Consider the following 16,775-nt stretch of genomic DNA (forward strand, 5'->3'; position numbering starts at 1 on the left):
TCAACTTGTTGACAATTGGACGACTTGGCAATTATACAATTATTGGTATACTTGACAAGTACACCAGTCGTGAGAACCCGCCTGAGGTTATGGTTTTATCATAATGTGTTTAGTAAAAATGAATTATAATATAATAATTTTTGAAACATGTCATTAAATTCTAAGTTCTGCTAAACATTTCATTATTCTTCGATTAATAAAATATTTAGATATTCGTAGTCTAAATACAAAATTCTTATTTTAGATAATGTTTAGATAACCATTGATAAAGTCGTCTAGCTAAGGTAAATAATAATATTATATTAATTTAGATAAAAAATCTAGTTAATTTTTTACACTGCTTCATACATCCTTTAAAACTGACAGTATAAAATCTAAACTAGATATTATTAACTAGGTTTCAACTAGAAATGATTACTATGACTTTTATTGAAGTGATCTATTATGATAAAAATGCAAAAAAAATATTGAGCTTTTCTGATAAATTTAATGGAAATAGTAATTATAAATTTAATGATTTGAAAACAGTGCAAAAAGTATTTCGATGATAGTTCTTTGTAGGTCAATGTATTTATTCATAATTAAAAAAAAAAAATATGAAGTATTGCATCGCGCCCTTTAATTTTTATATATTTTTATCACAGAAGTAACAAATATCTTACCATTTTTTAATTTTTTATAATTTGGGTAAAAATTACAACACCAACTGATAAAATATTAATTTCATACTATATTTAATTGCAATTATAAATATTTATTCGTTAATTATACATTTAAATCTAAGAACTACTTATCAAGATATAATTAAAGAAATAGGAGTTGATGTTGTTTTTGTAATTATGCATCTATTTCTGAAAATGAAACACTATTTACAGATTTGCATCGAAGTGTTACTTATGATAGCGATTTTAATCACTGTCAGATATCATCTATACTTGTTCCAAATATTCCACGTTGAAATGGTATTTAATTTATTTTACAAATTAAAAATTGATTAATTAAAAATTAGTGGTAGTTATATTTCTAACCTTAATTTCAGTTGTACTGGTGATGCAGTGTTCATTGATGTAAGAGTTCAAATATAGTTGATATTCGTGCGTATTTATTCGCTGTTCTCTCAAACATAGTTTGTTGATATTTCCATTTAATTCATCATGAAAAATCTTATTGTTACTTGTTAGTTTTTATTTAGAGAGAAAACGAAAAACAAAAGTGTTCATTTTTTAATACATAGATATCATTACGTATTTCATTTCTTTTTTAAAACATAACCAACCAATTATTTTATCTTCTTATCACTTTGTTAGGCATGACAACATTTTTCCAGCGCCGCCACCACATAACGCGAATGCAAAAGTCCCACACGATGTTGCCGCATATTATACAATAATACGAGTAATCATACAATAATAGTACATTTACAACATTTCATCTAAACTGTACCATTACAACGTTCATACTGTGCCGTCACCCCACTGTGCTACCGTTTTTTATTATAGTTATATATTTAAGATATATATTTTTTAAAAAGATATATTATCGATATTACAATTACGATATCTCTTATACATATAAATAAATAAACAATAAAATTAATATCAGTTATCTGTTTTCATGGTTTTATATTCATCAAATATACTTTTTGATGCTCAAAATTCAAAGAAATAAAATTATTTTAAATATTTTATTTTGATGTAAGTAAAAAGTTGAAATTAGAAAAAGATACACAAAAAAACTTACATCATTAAACTTTTCATATTTGCAATGTAACTATAACATTTGACCTACATAGCCTGTCGTTAAATTTTAATATTGTAAAAAAATTCAGTAAGTTATCTCATTAATTTTTTAATGAATAGAACTACTAAATTAGAATTTTTGTAAAGGGATAAAATATTTTCTTAGATATAAAAAGCTCTTGCATTGCATATTAAATAACAATTTGTTATCATATCATTTATTAAAAAAAAAAAAAAAAAATTATAATAAATATAGAAAAAAGTATACGAAATACATTATTAAAATAAATTAACTTAGCAATGAATGACTTATAACTAAGCCTTTCATTGTCATTAAACGTTATAATGTAATGTTTAATGACATAATTTTATGTCTCAAAATTAAGTTTTTTAATCTTGTATATTTACTGTTCATTATTCTTGTACTTTTATGTATTATATTATTATTTAGGTATAACATATTTTTGAAATATTTTTCGCTTTAAAACACTCAAGACCTAAAAAAACTGTAAAAGATTAATGGTTTGGATAGAAGGGTTGATAGTAAAGCGTGCTCGTATATCGATTGCTAACATTTTAAAGTTTTTTTGATACGCTTCTCCACCTTTCTCAGATGTTTATTTTTACATAAATAAGCCATAATAGGAAGACGATGGTGAGAAAACTACCACCTGAAATAATCCAGATAAATTTTGTATTCTTGAAACATTATTACTCTTTAAATTATCGTAATTGCCTAATAGTTTTGCCAATATATTGTTTAGATTAATATAATGTTTGGATAATTTACACGTCTTTCATTTGTGTTAATTATTAAATGTATTTGCTACTTATAAATAATTGTTTAGAAAATTTTTTTGGTTACTGTTCAACTAAATAATTTTTTTCTTAGAATCAATTTACAAAAAAATTCTATTCTTGATCCTTTTATTTCAGTGCATATTTAAATATCTATGTTAAAAATTTTTTTAGAATTAATTTTAATATTTATTTATTTGGAATCAAAGATATATTAAATATTAGATTGTTTTTCTTAACTCTATATTAAAACCTATCTCAATTTAAAAAGAAGTAATGCCTTAAAACAAAACTTATAAATCATTTATTGTAAAAATTAAAACCTATGTAGTACAATCATTTTTGAAAAGTATTATTTTAAATTAACTAATTTACTAAAAGGATAATTAATAAATTAAGAAACCCACTATAAATTATGAACAGTAACTTTCATATTACACTAGATAAATTTAGCATAACTTTAGTAAAAGACCTTCAATAGAAATTTGCTTAGATAAAATGTTTTTGAATGTATATTAGCATAATCGAAGTTATTCAGATGACTAAATCGTAAATTGATAATCCATTGCCAAAAACACCATTTAAGTATGTTTGTTAAGTAAATTTTACAAAATCGATTCAACGATTGGCCTACTGCCAAATAATTAGAAATAGAAGAACAAAAAAATTATGTTTCTGTAAACTAGTGTTTTGGATTAAAATAATTAATTAATATTACTGTAAGTAGTTAAGTTCTAAAACTTAAATTATAAGTAAACTTACTATCGCTTATGTTACAATAATATCAGTATATAAATATATATAAGTTATATATTTAAAATATATTAAAAAAGTATATAAAATATATATACAGTGTGATTACATTAATGTTAGTCACTGAAATAATTTTATATAATGAAATTATAATAATTATGATAAAAAAATAATTAATTATATATTAAATTAAAGCTTGTGTTACGCGCTAAAATTAAAAAAAATTGTTTTCATGACTCCTGTATATTAACGTTTCTTAATACAACACACAAAAAATATTTTTGAAAAAATCACCGTTTTCTTAAAATGTTCTCAATTCAAGAAAAATAGAATCATATATTCGAATTCTCCTTTAACAAAGATTAATTTATCTTGATAAACTATTATAAATATTAAGTTTATTGTAAGAAAAATTTTTTTTAAAGGTTTTATGGGTAACTTTTGAAAGTATATATTAATAATAATATTATTATTTTACTATTTAATGAAGAACTGTCTACATAAAATCTTGACTGTTAGATAATCAGTTTTGTATTTAAGTTCAGTGTTTAAACGAAAATCATAATTAACTCACGAGGATCAGACAAATTTCTTTATTTCTTTTAAATGATAACATTCTTTATAAAATTTAATTCTAATTCAAAAATTAACTGATTGATAACAACTTTTGAGTCATTGCATAAAAAGTTATTAATATTTTTATATCTTGACGGGAGGAGAGGTGCGGCCGTGAAAAGTCTATTTATAAATATTGTTTCAGAACCATTGGGTAGTATGTATTTAATACCCCCTGAAAGTTTTTGTCGGTTAAAAAAAATTTTTTTTTACTTCCTCTTGACAAAATGTCCGACTACCCGACTGTTAATAATTATCTTATTAAAAACCTAGAATATGCATAAACAAATTAATATTTATATTATCACTATTAATTTAATTGACTACGTACAATCACAATACAGCATATTTATACACCTGTTGTTCGTGAACATCATACAACATGCACACTGAGAAAAACCGATATCGACATCCTACTGACGCATACTAAAGTTAAGTTTTATCGATCAACCTCAATAATAATCGTATTACAATTATGATAGATACATTTTGTAATTAACAAACAAAACCATACAACTTTTATACTAATTTATTATATTTCAAGTAATACCGATAATGTTCATTCACTTGGGAATCTTCAGTAGCTGGTCCAGATAACCCAATTTGTTTAGTAAAAATTACAAAAATATTTAAGTTTTTTAATTTTTCAATGAGTTATAAATACCAAAAATATACAGAGTGTACAGTAAATAAAGAAACAGGTTAATTGTTACAAAAAATGACAACAATAGAAACCCATTTCCAGATTTACGGAATAAAACATTTTTTAAAAGAAAAAAAATTATTAAAAGAAATTTTAGGAATATTAAAAATGATATAAGAGTATATTATATTTTAATTGTTTGTCGTGATTACATTCTATTTATTGCAACATTATACCTACTCATTAGTTACTACTAAGCAATATAAGACGTAAAATCAGAGAAGTTTTAAAAACTCATTAAACTGAATAAATTATAACTTGAGAACTAACTACTCGTAATACGCCCTTACATTTTCGTTCACTCGTGTAAAATATTTTAATCGTTTCAGAAAATTACAAAACGTTAATAAATCTTTAGTGAAAATTCAAATCTAGATTTTTAAATATATTTAATATTTAAAATAAAACCAATAATGATTTTTTTACGCAATATCAGCTGAATTAGACGCTTGAGTTCCTGTCATTTGGTTATAACGACTGTTAAATTATTCAGATATTTATGAAACAGTAAAAACACAAATTTGATATCTTAATTTACTAATGACTCTCTTAATGGATTAATATCCACTATTTTTTTTATTTATGTCGATAGAAAATGTTGAGATCAACTATAGTGCTGAATATATTTGGATTTTTAAGCGTTTCATTTCTGGTAGTTCAAGCCGAAAGTCAAAAAAATTCACCAGAAATCATAGAAACATTTATGAAAAATAATATAATGTCTAAATTCAACGAGTCCAATGAACAACATTTACTGCATCAATTTCAAAATAGAAATTTAAAATGGATAGGTGACATTTTATATTTAACTATGAAGGATTTTAAGCCAATTTCCAACGAAAATTCTAAATGTGAAAGAGATGGCATATTATATAGAGAAAATTTATTGAATCAGAGTTTGTGGGCTGTTCAAAGTAAGTAAATATTTTTAAATTGATTTTTAATTATTAAATGTTATAGTAATATTTAATTCTAATGGAATGGTATTAGTATATTCCATTGATTTGTTAAATATACATACACAGTAGTGGTGTGAGTGTAACAAGACTTTGTAAAAAAACATTTTTTTAGGTTTTTTTCTTCTTGCAAATATAATATTTATACTTAAATTATAATTACAGTGTACGATTCGTCATCAAAATACCCTGGGGGCTTACTATCGAGAAATATATTCAATTTAGGTTATTTTGATCAATGTTTAAAAGTTTCTGCAAAATGGTTAAAAATTTATAGCGCATATTCTATTGTAACTTTGGAATTCAACATCTCAAAAATAACTGACCATTCTTCTGGTGTTTATCCCAACATAACTGCTTGGGAAGAATTAGAAGTAAATATGATTTTAATATAATCTGTTTGAATTTGGTAACTTTGATGTAAATAGTCGTTTAATAACAAATTACTTTTACCCAATGTTTTATTTTTATTTCTGTATTTATTTTAAAAAAACTGACAACAAAATAATTTACTTGTCGTAACGCAAAAACATAATTTTCTTAAAAGTCTTGTTTTAAAGTAATCTTGAGTACAAAGTTGACAATCTTGTAATAGTGTTGGTCCCTGTATACCATTGTCTCGGGATAGATTCTTATATACCCTGAAAAATAATTATAGTAATAAAAGATAATTGTTTAATATAATTTATTAAATTAATTGAGCTCTATGTATAAAATAATAAATGAAAAATCTTGATTTCCTTTCATTTTAGATATATTTTTTTATGATTTATTAATATTCAATATTAAGTTTTTATCTGAATTAAATTCTCAAAGCAATATAAAATCAGAAATGATCGATAAATTTTGTTGTTTTGACAACAAACATATAGCCAAACAATTACCATAATACCACTCACATAATTGTTAATTAATATTTTTTGTAGGCAGTTATTTCTATCTTTAGTTAATGGGTTATTTTTGCTATTCTACAAAACTTATATTTTTTAATTAACTATTTTTGATTTTGTACTTTGAAAATATTTAACTAATTAGTTAAATTAATGTAATATAAATAGTACATTATTAAAGGATATTTGCACTTATGTTTACATACCTAAATTTTATTTTCTCTCATCCATTATATCATATTGTAAAAGTAATTTAACAATTTTATTACAATTATTCTAGATAAATAACAATCCATGGATTAACAAAAATAATAAAATACATTTAGCTATCTGTGTTCCTAATTCATGTAAGCCTGTAGATATACAGAAATCTGTCGAAATTATATTAGTACCTGCTTTTAAATTTTACAACATAACTACACAGATTTTTGTGAATCCATCGATGTACACTCCAAGTAATACAAACTCAAAATTTAAACCTGAGTCATTAAAGATTGGGTCAGTATTTTATTTTCCTAATATTTTAATGAATGAAATAACTAATTAATATAAATAAATATGGCTGTGAATCTAATACACTGCAAAACAATGAAATAAATTAGTAAATATGCATTAAAATATGCTCTTAAAACTTATAAATATGCAAAGTTATGTACTAAAAAATAATAAAATATATTAATAAAAGTATGCTCTAAAAACTAACAAAATAGTGTTTAATAATGTATAAATTATACACTAAAATTTGAATTATTTAAGTACGAATTTTCCATGTCAAACTCATATATAATTTAACTATTGAAGAATAAAAAAATATATGTATTTCGAATACCATTTTATACTCTTAGGTAAAAATTTATCTTTATATAAAAATAAAGTATCTTTTTTAAATTTTGGGTGGGTTATTTCGCCAACTTAATGGGCCTAAACCACTATAGTTGCGCCTACGTTATTTACAATTATCCGTCGGTTTTAAGCTGATACCAGTAAATTGTAATTAGACTGTGTACTGTCGTACGTCGGCTTGGCCTGGTCATCAACACAAATACACGCACACAATTGAATTATCCTGTTCGACGTCAAAATGCGCAATTCCCAAATCCTCCAGTATGATGGACTACTACTGTTTAGCACTTTGCCCAAAACTAGAGAGCAGCTAAAGAGGTACTCTTTAGACCCGCCAGCACGGCCTGGATCAATAATAGAAGACTAAAGGGTGACAACTTGTCAGTGACCAGCCAACTACTTTTTCTCTTAAACGACTACAAAATGGTTCAACTTGTATATTTGCCAGCTTGCCGTTAGGACTGACTAAAGGAACAGCCTCCAGCCGCACACACACAATTAATAAAACTAAAAATGTATACGAATTTCAAGTCTTTCTAATAGTTGCAAACAATTTAAATTTATTTTAAAAACATATATAACACATACACTAGATAATAATAAAATAAGACTCGATTCAAATGACTTCCGTAAGAATATAAAAAGATAGATTACCATAGAAACGATCCGCAACAAAACGTCAATACCTTTTTTTTTTATTTTTGTTACTTTTATTTAATAACGGACCTCTACTCTAATATGTCATAACTCAAAAATACTTTATAAAATAATGAAGTTATACACTTTAATTAATTAATCAAAGATTAATATAAGAAAAATTAAAAGGTGTTGGATAAAAGTGAGAGTTACTCTTATTCAGGTTGTGATTTGAGGGTTATAAAATTATATAAGTACTAACTATTATTAATTTGAAAATTTACCTGATAATTTTTCATTGTTCTTAGAATAATTTCAATGAGTAGTAAGTAATAATTGATAGATAAAAGAACCCACGTTTGATTTATAGTTCACAACTTTAACACAAGAATTCCGACAATGATGATGACAATATTTATGTAACGATATCAAGCGTGCAATTAAATTTTTTTTAGCTTTTTTCCCAGAAAAGTCTTCAATAAGTTCATCTGTATTAAAAGTATTTACCAATACGTGTTCGATAGATAAAATAGCCATATTCGATCTTGTCCTATTGTTGATTTTAAATAGTTTTTAAAGTTTTACCTTACTGAATGATCTTTCACGCGTAGACAGTTATTGGGAAGGTCAAAATATGCGTAAAACTATTTCTACGTGTGGATACACAGCACGTAGAGAATATTTTGTAATTAATTGAAGTAGGTCTATCTGGATTAACAGGAAAATTTATATATTATAGTTTTATAAGATAAATCATTTTTTTATTTTTCATTCACGTGAAAATCGTGTTAATATGTACTTACATGCCTAAGGCCATTAAATATATAAAAGTATGCAAAATAAGATTTCATATTATACATTACTCGAAAAAAATGTTCATCAAAACCCATATTCTTGTATCATGTAACAAAATAATAAAAAGTACGCAAAGGGAATGAATTCACAGCCCTACTTATAAATAATTCTTAAAACTACATAGAATAATTCTAAGTAGTATATAATTTTCATCATTAAAATTATATACATAGAGTAATAACAAATGAACAAAAACTTTCAGGGTGTTTTTCATTTTAGTTTTGCTAATAGTTATGATAGGAACTATTTATGATATGTTATTAGAAAAAACAGGAAATAAAGAAAAAATGCTTGGTAAGTTTATTAAAATTATGTATATTAATATTCAGAGTCGTCATTTGCCGTATGTGAAGTGTATATTTAAGTATCTAAATTCTGTGTTACGCCTTTAGGCCTCTAAAGCCCATTGTTTAAACATCAAACTGATTGGTTTGTACGACACTTTATACTGTCAAATGAAATAAACAAAATCAGCGGGCAGTATATACAATTTTAATGCAGTTTTTATATTTTAAGGAAAAAAATAAATATGTAAAAAATTTAACACAGCCATACATTAATAAAAGTTGTATACGCTTTTTTGGGTTCAACTATAAATTTTATATACTAATAAATATTAGTATTAATAATAATATTAATATTTTATTAATGTATGGCTGTGTTAAATATTTTACATATTTATTTTTTTAGAGATATTGTTAGTAAACACTTCGTATATAAATGTAATAAAATATATTTTTATTCTTACAACTACAAAGTGTTTACTAACAATATCTCACGCAATATCTTAAAAATATAGGAAAATGTATCATTTTTTTCTTTTCAGTAGTTATTAGTATATTATACACTTAAATTAAAAACAAAAAAAAAATCTAATCCCTCTCTTTTCCCCTTAAAATTCTACCAACTTACGTAACATATATTTATCTAGTTTAAAAATAAGGAAATTATATGACTGAAAATTTACTGGTCAATAACAACTTTTGAACCATTATTTTAAAAGATAGAAGTATTTCTACATAGAGGTATGGGGAGAATAGCAGTTTGGAAATGCCTCAAAGATTTAAATAAACAGAACGACACTTCACCTTCATCCTTTATTTTTAAGTATTAATATTATCAAAAATAATGGTTTAATAGTTTTTATTGGACTCAATCGTTTTCTTAATAAAATCATTTTCTATGATGTGAGCGTAATAATTATAATGTCATTTAAAATACTTAAGTTTAGCATTATTTTTGTTCTGTGCATTAACTTAATTAAAAATGTTCAATTTACTTTTACCGTATTAAGTGTCCCTTGATCAGACGATTGAACAAATAATTAAATCAACACATTGATATCATTAATATCTATTAGTACTAAACAAAATTTGAAATGACGACCTGTTTATTCTACTTATTTACTTATTTTTTTGAATGAATAATTATAGTTAACAATTGTAGTTTTTATTGAAAAATTAAAATTTAACATAGCGTTTAAATTTATTACTAATAATTCGGGTTAATCTATCCTGCTTTCAACTCATTCAAATTAATTGAAAAAAGGCATATAGAATGTTAGTGAAATTTTGAAAATTTAAGCATAGTAAATAATAAGGATTCTCATAAATATTGATTTTTCAAAATTTAACAAATTTTTAGTATGAATAAAAAAATGACTACATTTAAATGAAACTGTATACAGTGATAAAATAACTATGTCTTTGAACACTTAATAAATTAAAAATGAACTATATAAACTATTTGACTTTTTTTTTTAATTATTTGAGAAAATAGTTTTTTATATCTAAAAAAAATTTTATTAAGTTAAATATTACAACATACATTATGATTATAAAAAATATTGCAAAACGCTTTTTAAAAACAATTGAAGGGTCGGCGGGAATAACGTGCTATGTAACAATTTGTAAATTGTTCAGTATCAAGTAAAAACAAAATTACTTATGTTATTTAGTTTAAATATTATTTGGACTGCACGTAGTACGTTCTTCCAACTTTAAACATAATCAAATATCTGATTCTATAAATATATTGAGATACACTCTTAGCACTTTATTCCGCAAAAAAATGAAATGGGAAAAAGTGTTACATATCATGTTATTCCCGCCGACCGTTCAATTATTATATTTAAAAAAGCACAATATTACAATATTGTAGCAATGAAAAGAACAGGAGGAATAACAAGGTAGTTTTGCCTCATGAATCTTCTAAAATCAAATATTTAGTAAATACATAATGCTTATACTACATCATAATTAGTCTTGATAGTGTCAATATTTAGATGACCCCAGGGTTTATTAAGAAACATTTTCCATAAAACATTTGAAATTGTTTTCGTGAGATAAATTGTATTTTTCATAAAACATTTTACTATAAATAAATAGTAGTTACAGTAAAAGTTTACATAAGTATAGTTTAGTTAGTATAACTTAATTATAATGTCCTATTTTTTATTTATATAGAAATATTATTACGAGCATTTTCATTAAGTTCTAATATTAATGAATTGATAAACAATTCAACTGACAAAACAATTTTCTCATCGATTAATTGTTTAAAAACTATGGGTATTATAATTATTGTTTTTGGACACAGATTAACATTAGAATTTTCAAGTCCCTCGGAAAATTTTGAATTTATTGAAAACGTAAGTATGTAATAGTAACTTATACACGATTTAAATAATTAATATAGTGGTATTGTATTATTTTTACATATTTTATGTCAAGATTTATACACATTTTTGGCTAGCACCTTTGAAATCGCCAGTTGGCGTAGAAGTTTTCTTCGTCATTTCAGGGTTTTTGACATTTGTCGTTGTCATCAATCGTTTAAAAGAAGAAAACGAGCATCATATATTTGTTATCATTTTAAATCGTCTAGTAAGGTAGTACAATTTTCGGTATGATTTAATTTCATTTAGTTTAAAGTTTCATAAATAATATGTATTAATAATCTTGTTACTCGAGCCCAACAACTGTATATCTCAAAAAATGATGTTTTGACATATATTTATAGGATAATATTTTTACCTTGTGTCAAAAAATTACAATTAAATTTCAATGGGGAGGTTGGATTTTTGTATTTTAAATATTTTTATTTACATATCCATGAAAACTATCGCTTGAATGAAAATAAAATTTAAAATAAACGTAAAAGTTCAAATTTTCGACAACATTAAAATACTTTAGAAAAATATTTACAAAACATTAATAAATAATTGCAATACCCATTTTTTGCTTAAAACTTACTCTACAAAATGGCTATTTTATGTTTTTGTAAGCTGATTTATTAAATTTTTAACAGTTTTATTTTTTAAAATAAATTATTAAAATATTATTATTTATCTCTAGTGGCACTGGGCTATATCAGAGAAGGCGTTTGATATACCAGAATGAGTAATTTGGTAGTTAACAGAAGTTAACTGATGCCCAGAAAATCAATTCTAAATTAACAAATTAATGGCCAGGATTCGTAAAAAATTCCGATGGGTCATAAGTTTTGAATCAAATGTCTAGGGACAGGTCGTCCTTTCAATTTTCTTAATGATATTCCATTGTTATAATAACAAAAGTTCTCATTTTTCTATTTCAACACATATATTAGCCTCTATTGACATAGATATTATACAATATATAAATATCTTATATTTAATAAATCATCTATATAAATAGTCGCACTCTTATATTAAACGTAAGTTTACTATCATACATTATTGTTCATCTGTGTGGAAAATTATTATTGGATTTTACACCATTTATTCCATTCTATTTTTTCCACTAACCGATTTTTCCAACAATTCTTTTTTCCACTACCCGATTTTTCGACTAATTTTTTTATCCACGATTATTTTTTGTTCCAATGGTTGTCATAGTAATTTGAATTCAATTGTTAATATTTTTTTTTCAATGTTTGAATTCGATCAGAACTTCAAATTGTGTAGTTGCCAAATTTTTTGTAATCAATAATTGGAAAATTTGAAGTTAATCATATTCTTTAGTAAAAATAGTCGTGCAACTAATATATGGAGATACGAAGTATTTCATCTACACGAAGATGGATCTTTATATACGAAATCGACTGAAAAGAATGGTAGAGTTTTTGGAAGTGTCAGAAATATCCGAAGTGTCCATCCCGTGTTGTCTTCCGTCCATGTGCAACTTGTGAACAGATGTTTTAGACATAAAATATGTTTTGTTTCGCTATCAAAAAAAATCTTGTTGAATAAATATTATTATAATTATTAAAAAAAAATTTTTTTTTGGAAAATATTAATGGAAAAGAACGTTAGTAAAAACGAAGGTATTGGAAAAATTATACAGTGGAGAAAAAGGCCGGTGGAAAAAATGCATTGGAAAAAGTGGAGTGAATAAAATGTCTCATAACCTTATTATTAATAACTATCATTTAAATAATTAATGACCTATTGAAACAAAGTGTTCCCGTTTCCAGTTTTAAAAAAATTAAATAAATGATAAATTTTTACTTTAAGTCTAAAAATTTTAACACAAACTATTGATAAAATAAAATATATTAGAAAAACAAAATTATTAGTAATTTTTATCTTTAACGTATTATGAAGTTAAAAACGAGGAATATATTTTTAGCATATAATAATAATATATAATATATTTTTATCTTGGTAAGTCAACAATGGAGCCATTATTATATATGAGATAACTAATAGAAAAGTATAGGGAAAAAAAAGCTTTGTATTGTATTTATAGATTTGGAGAAAGCATATGATAGAGTGCAGAGAGAGATTTTAAAGTGGGCATTAATGAATAAAGGAGTCCCAAAAAGGTACATTATAATAATAGAGGATATGTATGATGACACTTGTACCAGAGTAAAAAGTTTGAGAAGAGTAACATAAGAGTTTAGGGTAAGAGTAGGAGTGCATCAAGGTTCTGCTTTAAGTCCTGACTTATTTTCTATAGTGATGTATGAAATTGATAGAGAAATACAAGGAGAGGTGTCGTCGTGCATAGTGTTCGCTGACGATATAATGTTAATTGGAGTAAATTGAGAGGAAATTAACTCTTAAAGGGTTTAAGATTAAGTAGGAGTAAGGCAAAATATATAGAGTACGAGCTTTTGTAATAATCCATTAATTTTTTTAAATTAAACACTATATACCGATTCGCATCAAGGCGATTTTTATGATAATGATTTTAATCACTGTCACATATCATCTATACTGGACCCAATTATACCATGTCCCCACTGTGCCGGGACACTACTGGTTTTTTTTAAAATAGCGATTAGTTGAAATAGTAGCAATAGGTTTACTTTAATTATTTCATTATTAATTTTAACAATAGAAGTTATTGAAGATAGAGTTATAATTTTATTTGATCTTTTAAGTTTTATATCATGAAAATTATTACCCACCATTAAGTTTACTAGAACAAGACCAATTTCATACACTTTATGACAATTAATTTTATCATTACTAGAAATTCCGGTTGGGTTGACAAAAGAGAACATGAGTGTATGAAATGAGGAAATCAGTGACAATAGGCGAAAACGTGATTGGGGGGGGGGTGAATATTTTTTAGTATTTAGGATCAGTTGTGCAAAAGAGTGGTGGTATTGACAAGGATGTAAGACACAGAATTAAGTGCGGGTGGTCGAAGTGGAGAGAAGCGTCTGGTGTCTTATGCGTAAAAATGTATTCCAATGTTGCTAAACGGTAAATTCTACAAGAATGTAGTGAGACCAGCTATGATGTAAGGTTCAGAGTGTTGGGCGGTTGACAAGAAAGTAGAGCAGAAAATGAATGAAACAGAGATGAGTAAGTTTAGATGAATGAAAGGAGTGACTAGAGAATCTGTGTAGCGTCGATCGTGGATAAAATGACAAAAAATATATTTGGTCATGTAATGAGGAATGAGGAACAGAAGCTATGAGAACAATTATAAAAATGAATGTTGAAGGAATAAGAAGTAGAGGTTATTGAATACAATACGAGGACGGCTGATGTGTGTATAGATGATAAAAATAAGAAAACGTATTTATTTTAATTGACCTTTTTATTTTAAAAATACATAAAATAATTAGTATATTTTGCAAGAAGTATAGATTAATTAATAAATAATATAGTGTTCAAATGTAGATGAGTGTAACCATAGCAAATAAATAATTAATAAAACATTTTAAATTTTTCTAGAATTTTACCAGTATACTTGACAGTGGTTTTCTTGTATATTTATATTTTGCCAAATTTAAGCAATGGACCTTTATGGAAAAATATAGTTTATCCTGAAGTTGAATATTGTAAAACTAATTGGTGGACTAATGTTTTGTTTGTCAATAATTATGTTAATACACGTGAAATGGTATTGTATACACATATTTATAAACTATTGACAATAATTGATCTATATCTTCTTTAATTTAAATGTTTATATCTGTATAAAAAAAGTAATATATAAAACTCATAGATTAAAAATTGATTGAAGTTTGATTAAGTAATTACAAAATAAAATTTGCTCAAGTAGTTTAATTATGTACAAGGTGATTTTTTTAACGCTAGCCACTCATTTTATCTTAAAGTTTGTAAAACACAATATTATTATGGTGTGTATAGGGTTACAGGTAGACATTCTAAAAGTGCACGTCGTACATTTGTAAGTTCAGTGTTACACATATACCCACAGATTTATTTAGAAGATTAATAAATTGTTCCTACTACCTGTTTCGTGTTTTTTTTGTATTAAACTCGGCTTGGGAAACTACGGTTATGTTCAAATAAGTTTTCATCATCAGGTCACCTTCACACTTTTGCACATGATCATTATAGTCATCATCGTCAACATCATCATAGACGTGTATTACGAATCCATGATGGAGGAGTAAAAAACTTTTTATTTGACTTGATCATTATAATTATGGCACTTCATCATCAACTTAATGGATATCTCAACATTTTACCATTGTAATGTGTTATAATTTCTTTGTTTTTGCACATGAGGTTTGTGTTTTTTTGTAAATAATAGTTAATGACTATAATGGTTAACTATAATTTTTATGTAATTAGTAATGGTCAATCCTTATAATTTTCTTTACTTTATTCCTTCCTCCTTTACATGTGCTGACAGAGGTGTAATCAGGGTGAACATGGTGAACATCTCATTGGGCCTTTTACATTTATGTAGAGGATACCTCTTGATGTTGGTGACATGTCCATTATAACCTAACACAAGCGTTAGACCTGTCTTACTCATTCTTCCTCTATTTTATTATTTCATACGTTAAAGTGGCTCTTGGTCATTATGCTTATGGCATTAAAATCAAATATACTATAATTAAATTAATTATATTAATCCAAAATCATTTAACTTTAACAAGCTGTAACGGACAAACGGTTGATAGGAAAAAAAATTATAAGAGCAAAGTTGTTTGTATTTTTATTTTAAATCATAATAACAAATTCAAAATAGGGGTTACCATTTAAGTTATATTCTATTATTTTTTAATTTCGTATTTCAATATTCATAAAATATGACTGATCGGTAACAAATTTTATATAAGTACTTTGGAAATGATTAGCATTTTAAAAATGTATTAGATGTAAAACGTAAATGCTGAAAGCTAAATTAAACAAATTAATTTTATATTATGATTTAATTTTTTAATTACAATAACAAAATTAAATTAAATTAAAAATTAAAACTAAGTCAGATTCTAAATAAATGAAATGAAATGAACAAATAATAAAATATAACTTTACAATTTAAGTAAAAAAAGGCTAAATATATATATTAAAAGATAAATGAGTAGAAGAAGGTTAAGATGATTGTAAAAGGTTAAATATAAGTTCATCCAAATTAATGTTAAGAATATTTTAATTTATACGTTATTTAATTATGGAAAAAATGAAAAAAATCGTGAATTTTTTTAATTATCATGGGAAAATTATATTTATACGTTTTTTAGCTTCGAGGCGAAGCTGAGAAGGTATTGGTTTTACTAAGATGTG

General features: G+C 24.9%; 2 protein-coding genes across 11 annotated transcripts in view; one reads left to right on the top strand and one right to left on the bottom strand.

The window, feature by feature from the left end:
- Positions 1-16,775, top strand: part of LOC126893588 (regulator of hypoxia-inducible factor 1-like) — a 44,900-nt gene that overhangs the window by 20,766 nt on the left and 7,359 nt on the right. For 8 of the 10 annotated variants that reach the window (XM_050663943.1, XM_050663939.1, XM_050663935.1 and 5 more), the window contains 7 exons: positions 5,201-5,522; positions 5,730-5,938; positions 6,735-6,952; positions 8,991-9,082; positions 11,254-11,438; positions 11,521-11,678; positions 14,964-15,132. In XM_050663943.1, coding sequence (XP_050519900.1) covers positions 5,204-5,522; positions 5,730-5,938; positions 6,735-6,952; positions 8,991-9,082; positions 11,254-11,438; positions 11,521-11,678; positions 14,964-15,132 — 1,350 coding nt within the window. In that variant the 5' untranslated portion in view covers positions 5,201-5,203. Of the gene's footprint in view, positions 1-244; positions 285-5,094; positions 5,116-5,200; positions 5,523-5,729; positions 5,939-6,734; positions 6,953-8,990; positions 9,083-11,253; positions 11,439-11,520; positions 11,679-14,963; positions 15,133-16,775 lie in introns of those variants that run through there. The other 2 variants (XM_050663940.1, XM_050663941.1) reach the window with 2 other exon arrangements.
- LOC126893600 (myotilin-like) overlaps positions 6,026-16,775 on the bottom strand; it is a 148,403-nt gene continuing 137,653 nt past the window's right edge. The window contains exon 8 of the mRNA XM_050663967.1: positions 6,026-6,205. The gene's annotated coding sequence lies outside the window, so the exon portion shown is untranslated. The remainder of the gene's footprint in view (positions 6,206-16,775) is intronic.

This window comes from Daktulosphaira vitifoliae, unplaced genomic scaffold (genome assembly GCF_025091365.1).
Source record: "Daktulosphaira vitifoliae isolate Bord-2020 unplaced genomic scaffold, ASM2509136v1 Scaffold_1, whole genome shotgun sequence".
Classification (NCBI taxonomy): Eukaryota; Metazoa; Arthropoda; class Insecta; order Hemiptera; family Phylloxeridae; genus Daktulosphaira; species Daktulosphaira vitifoliae.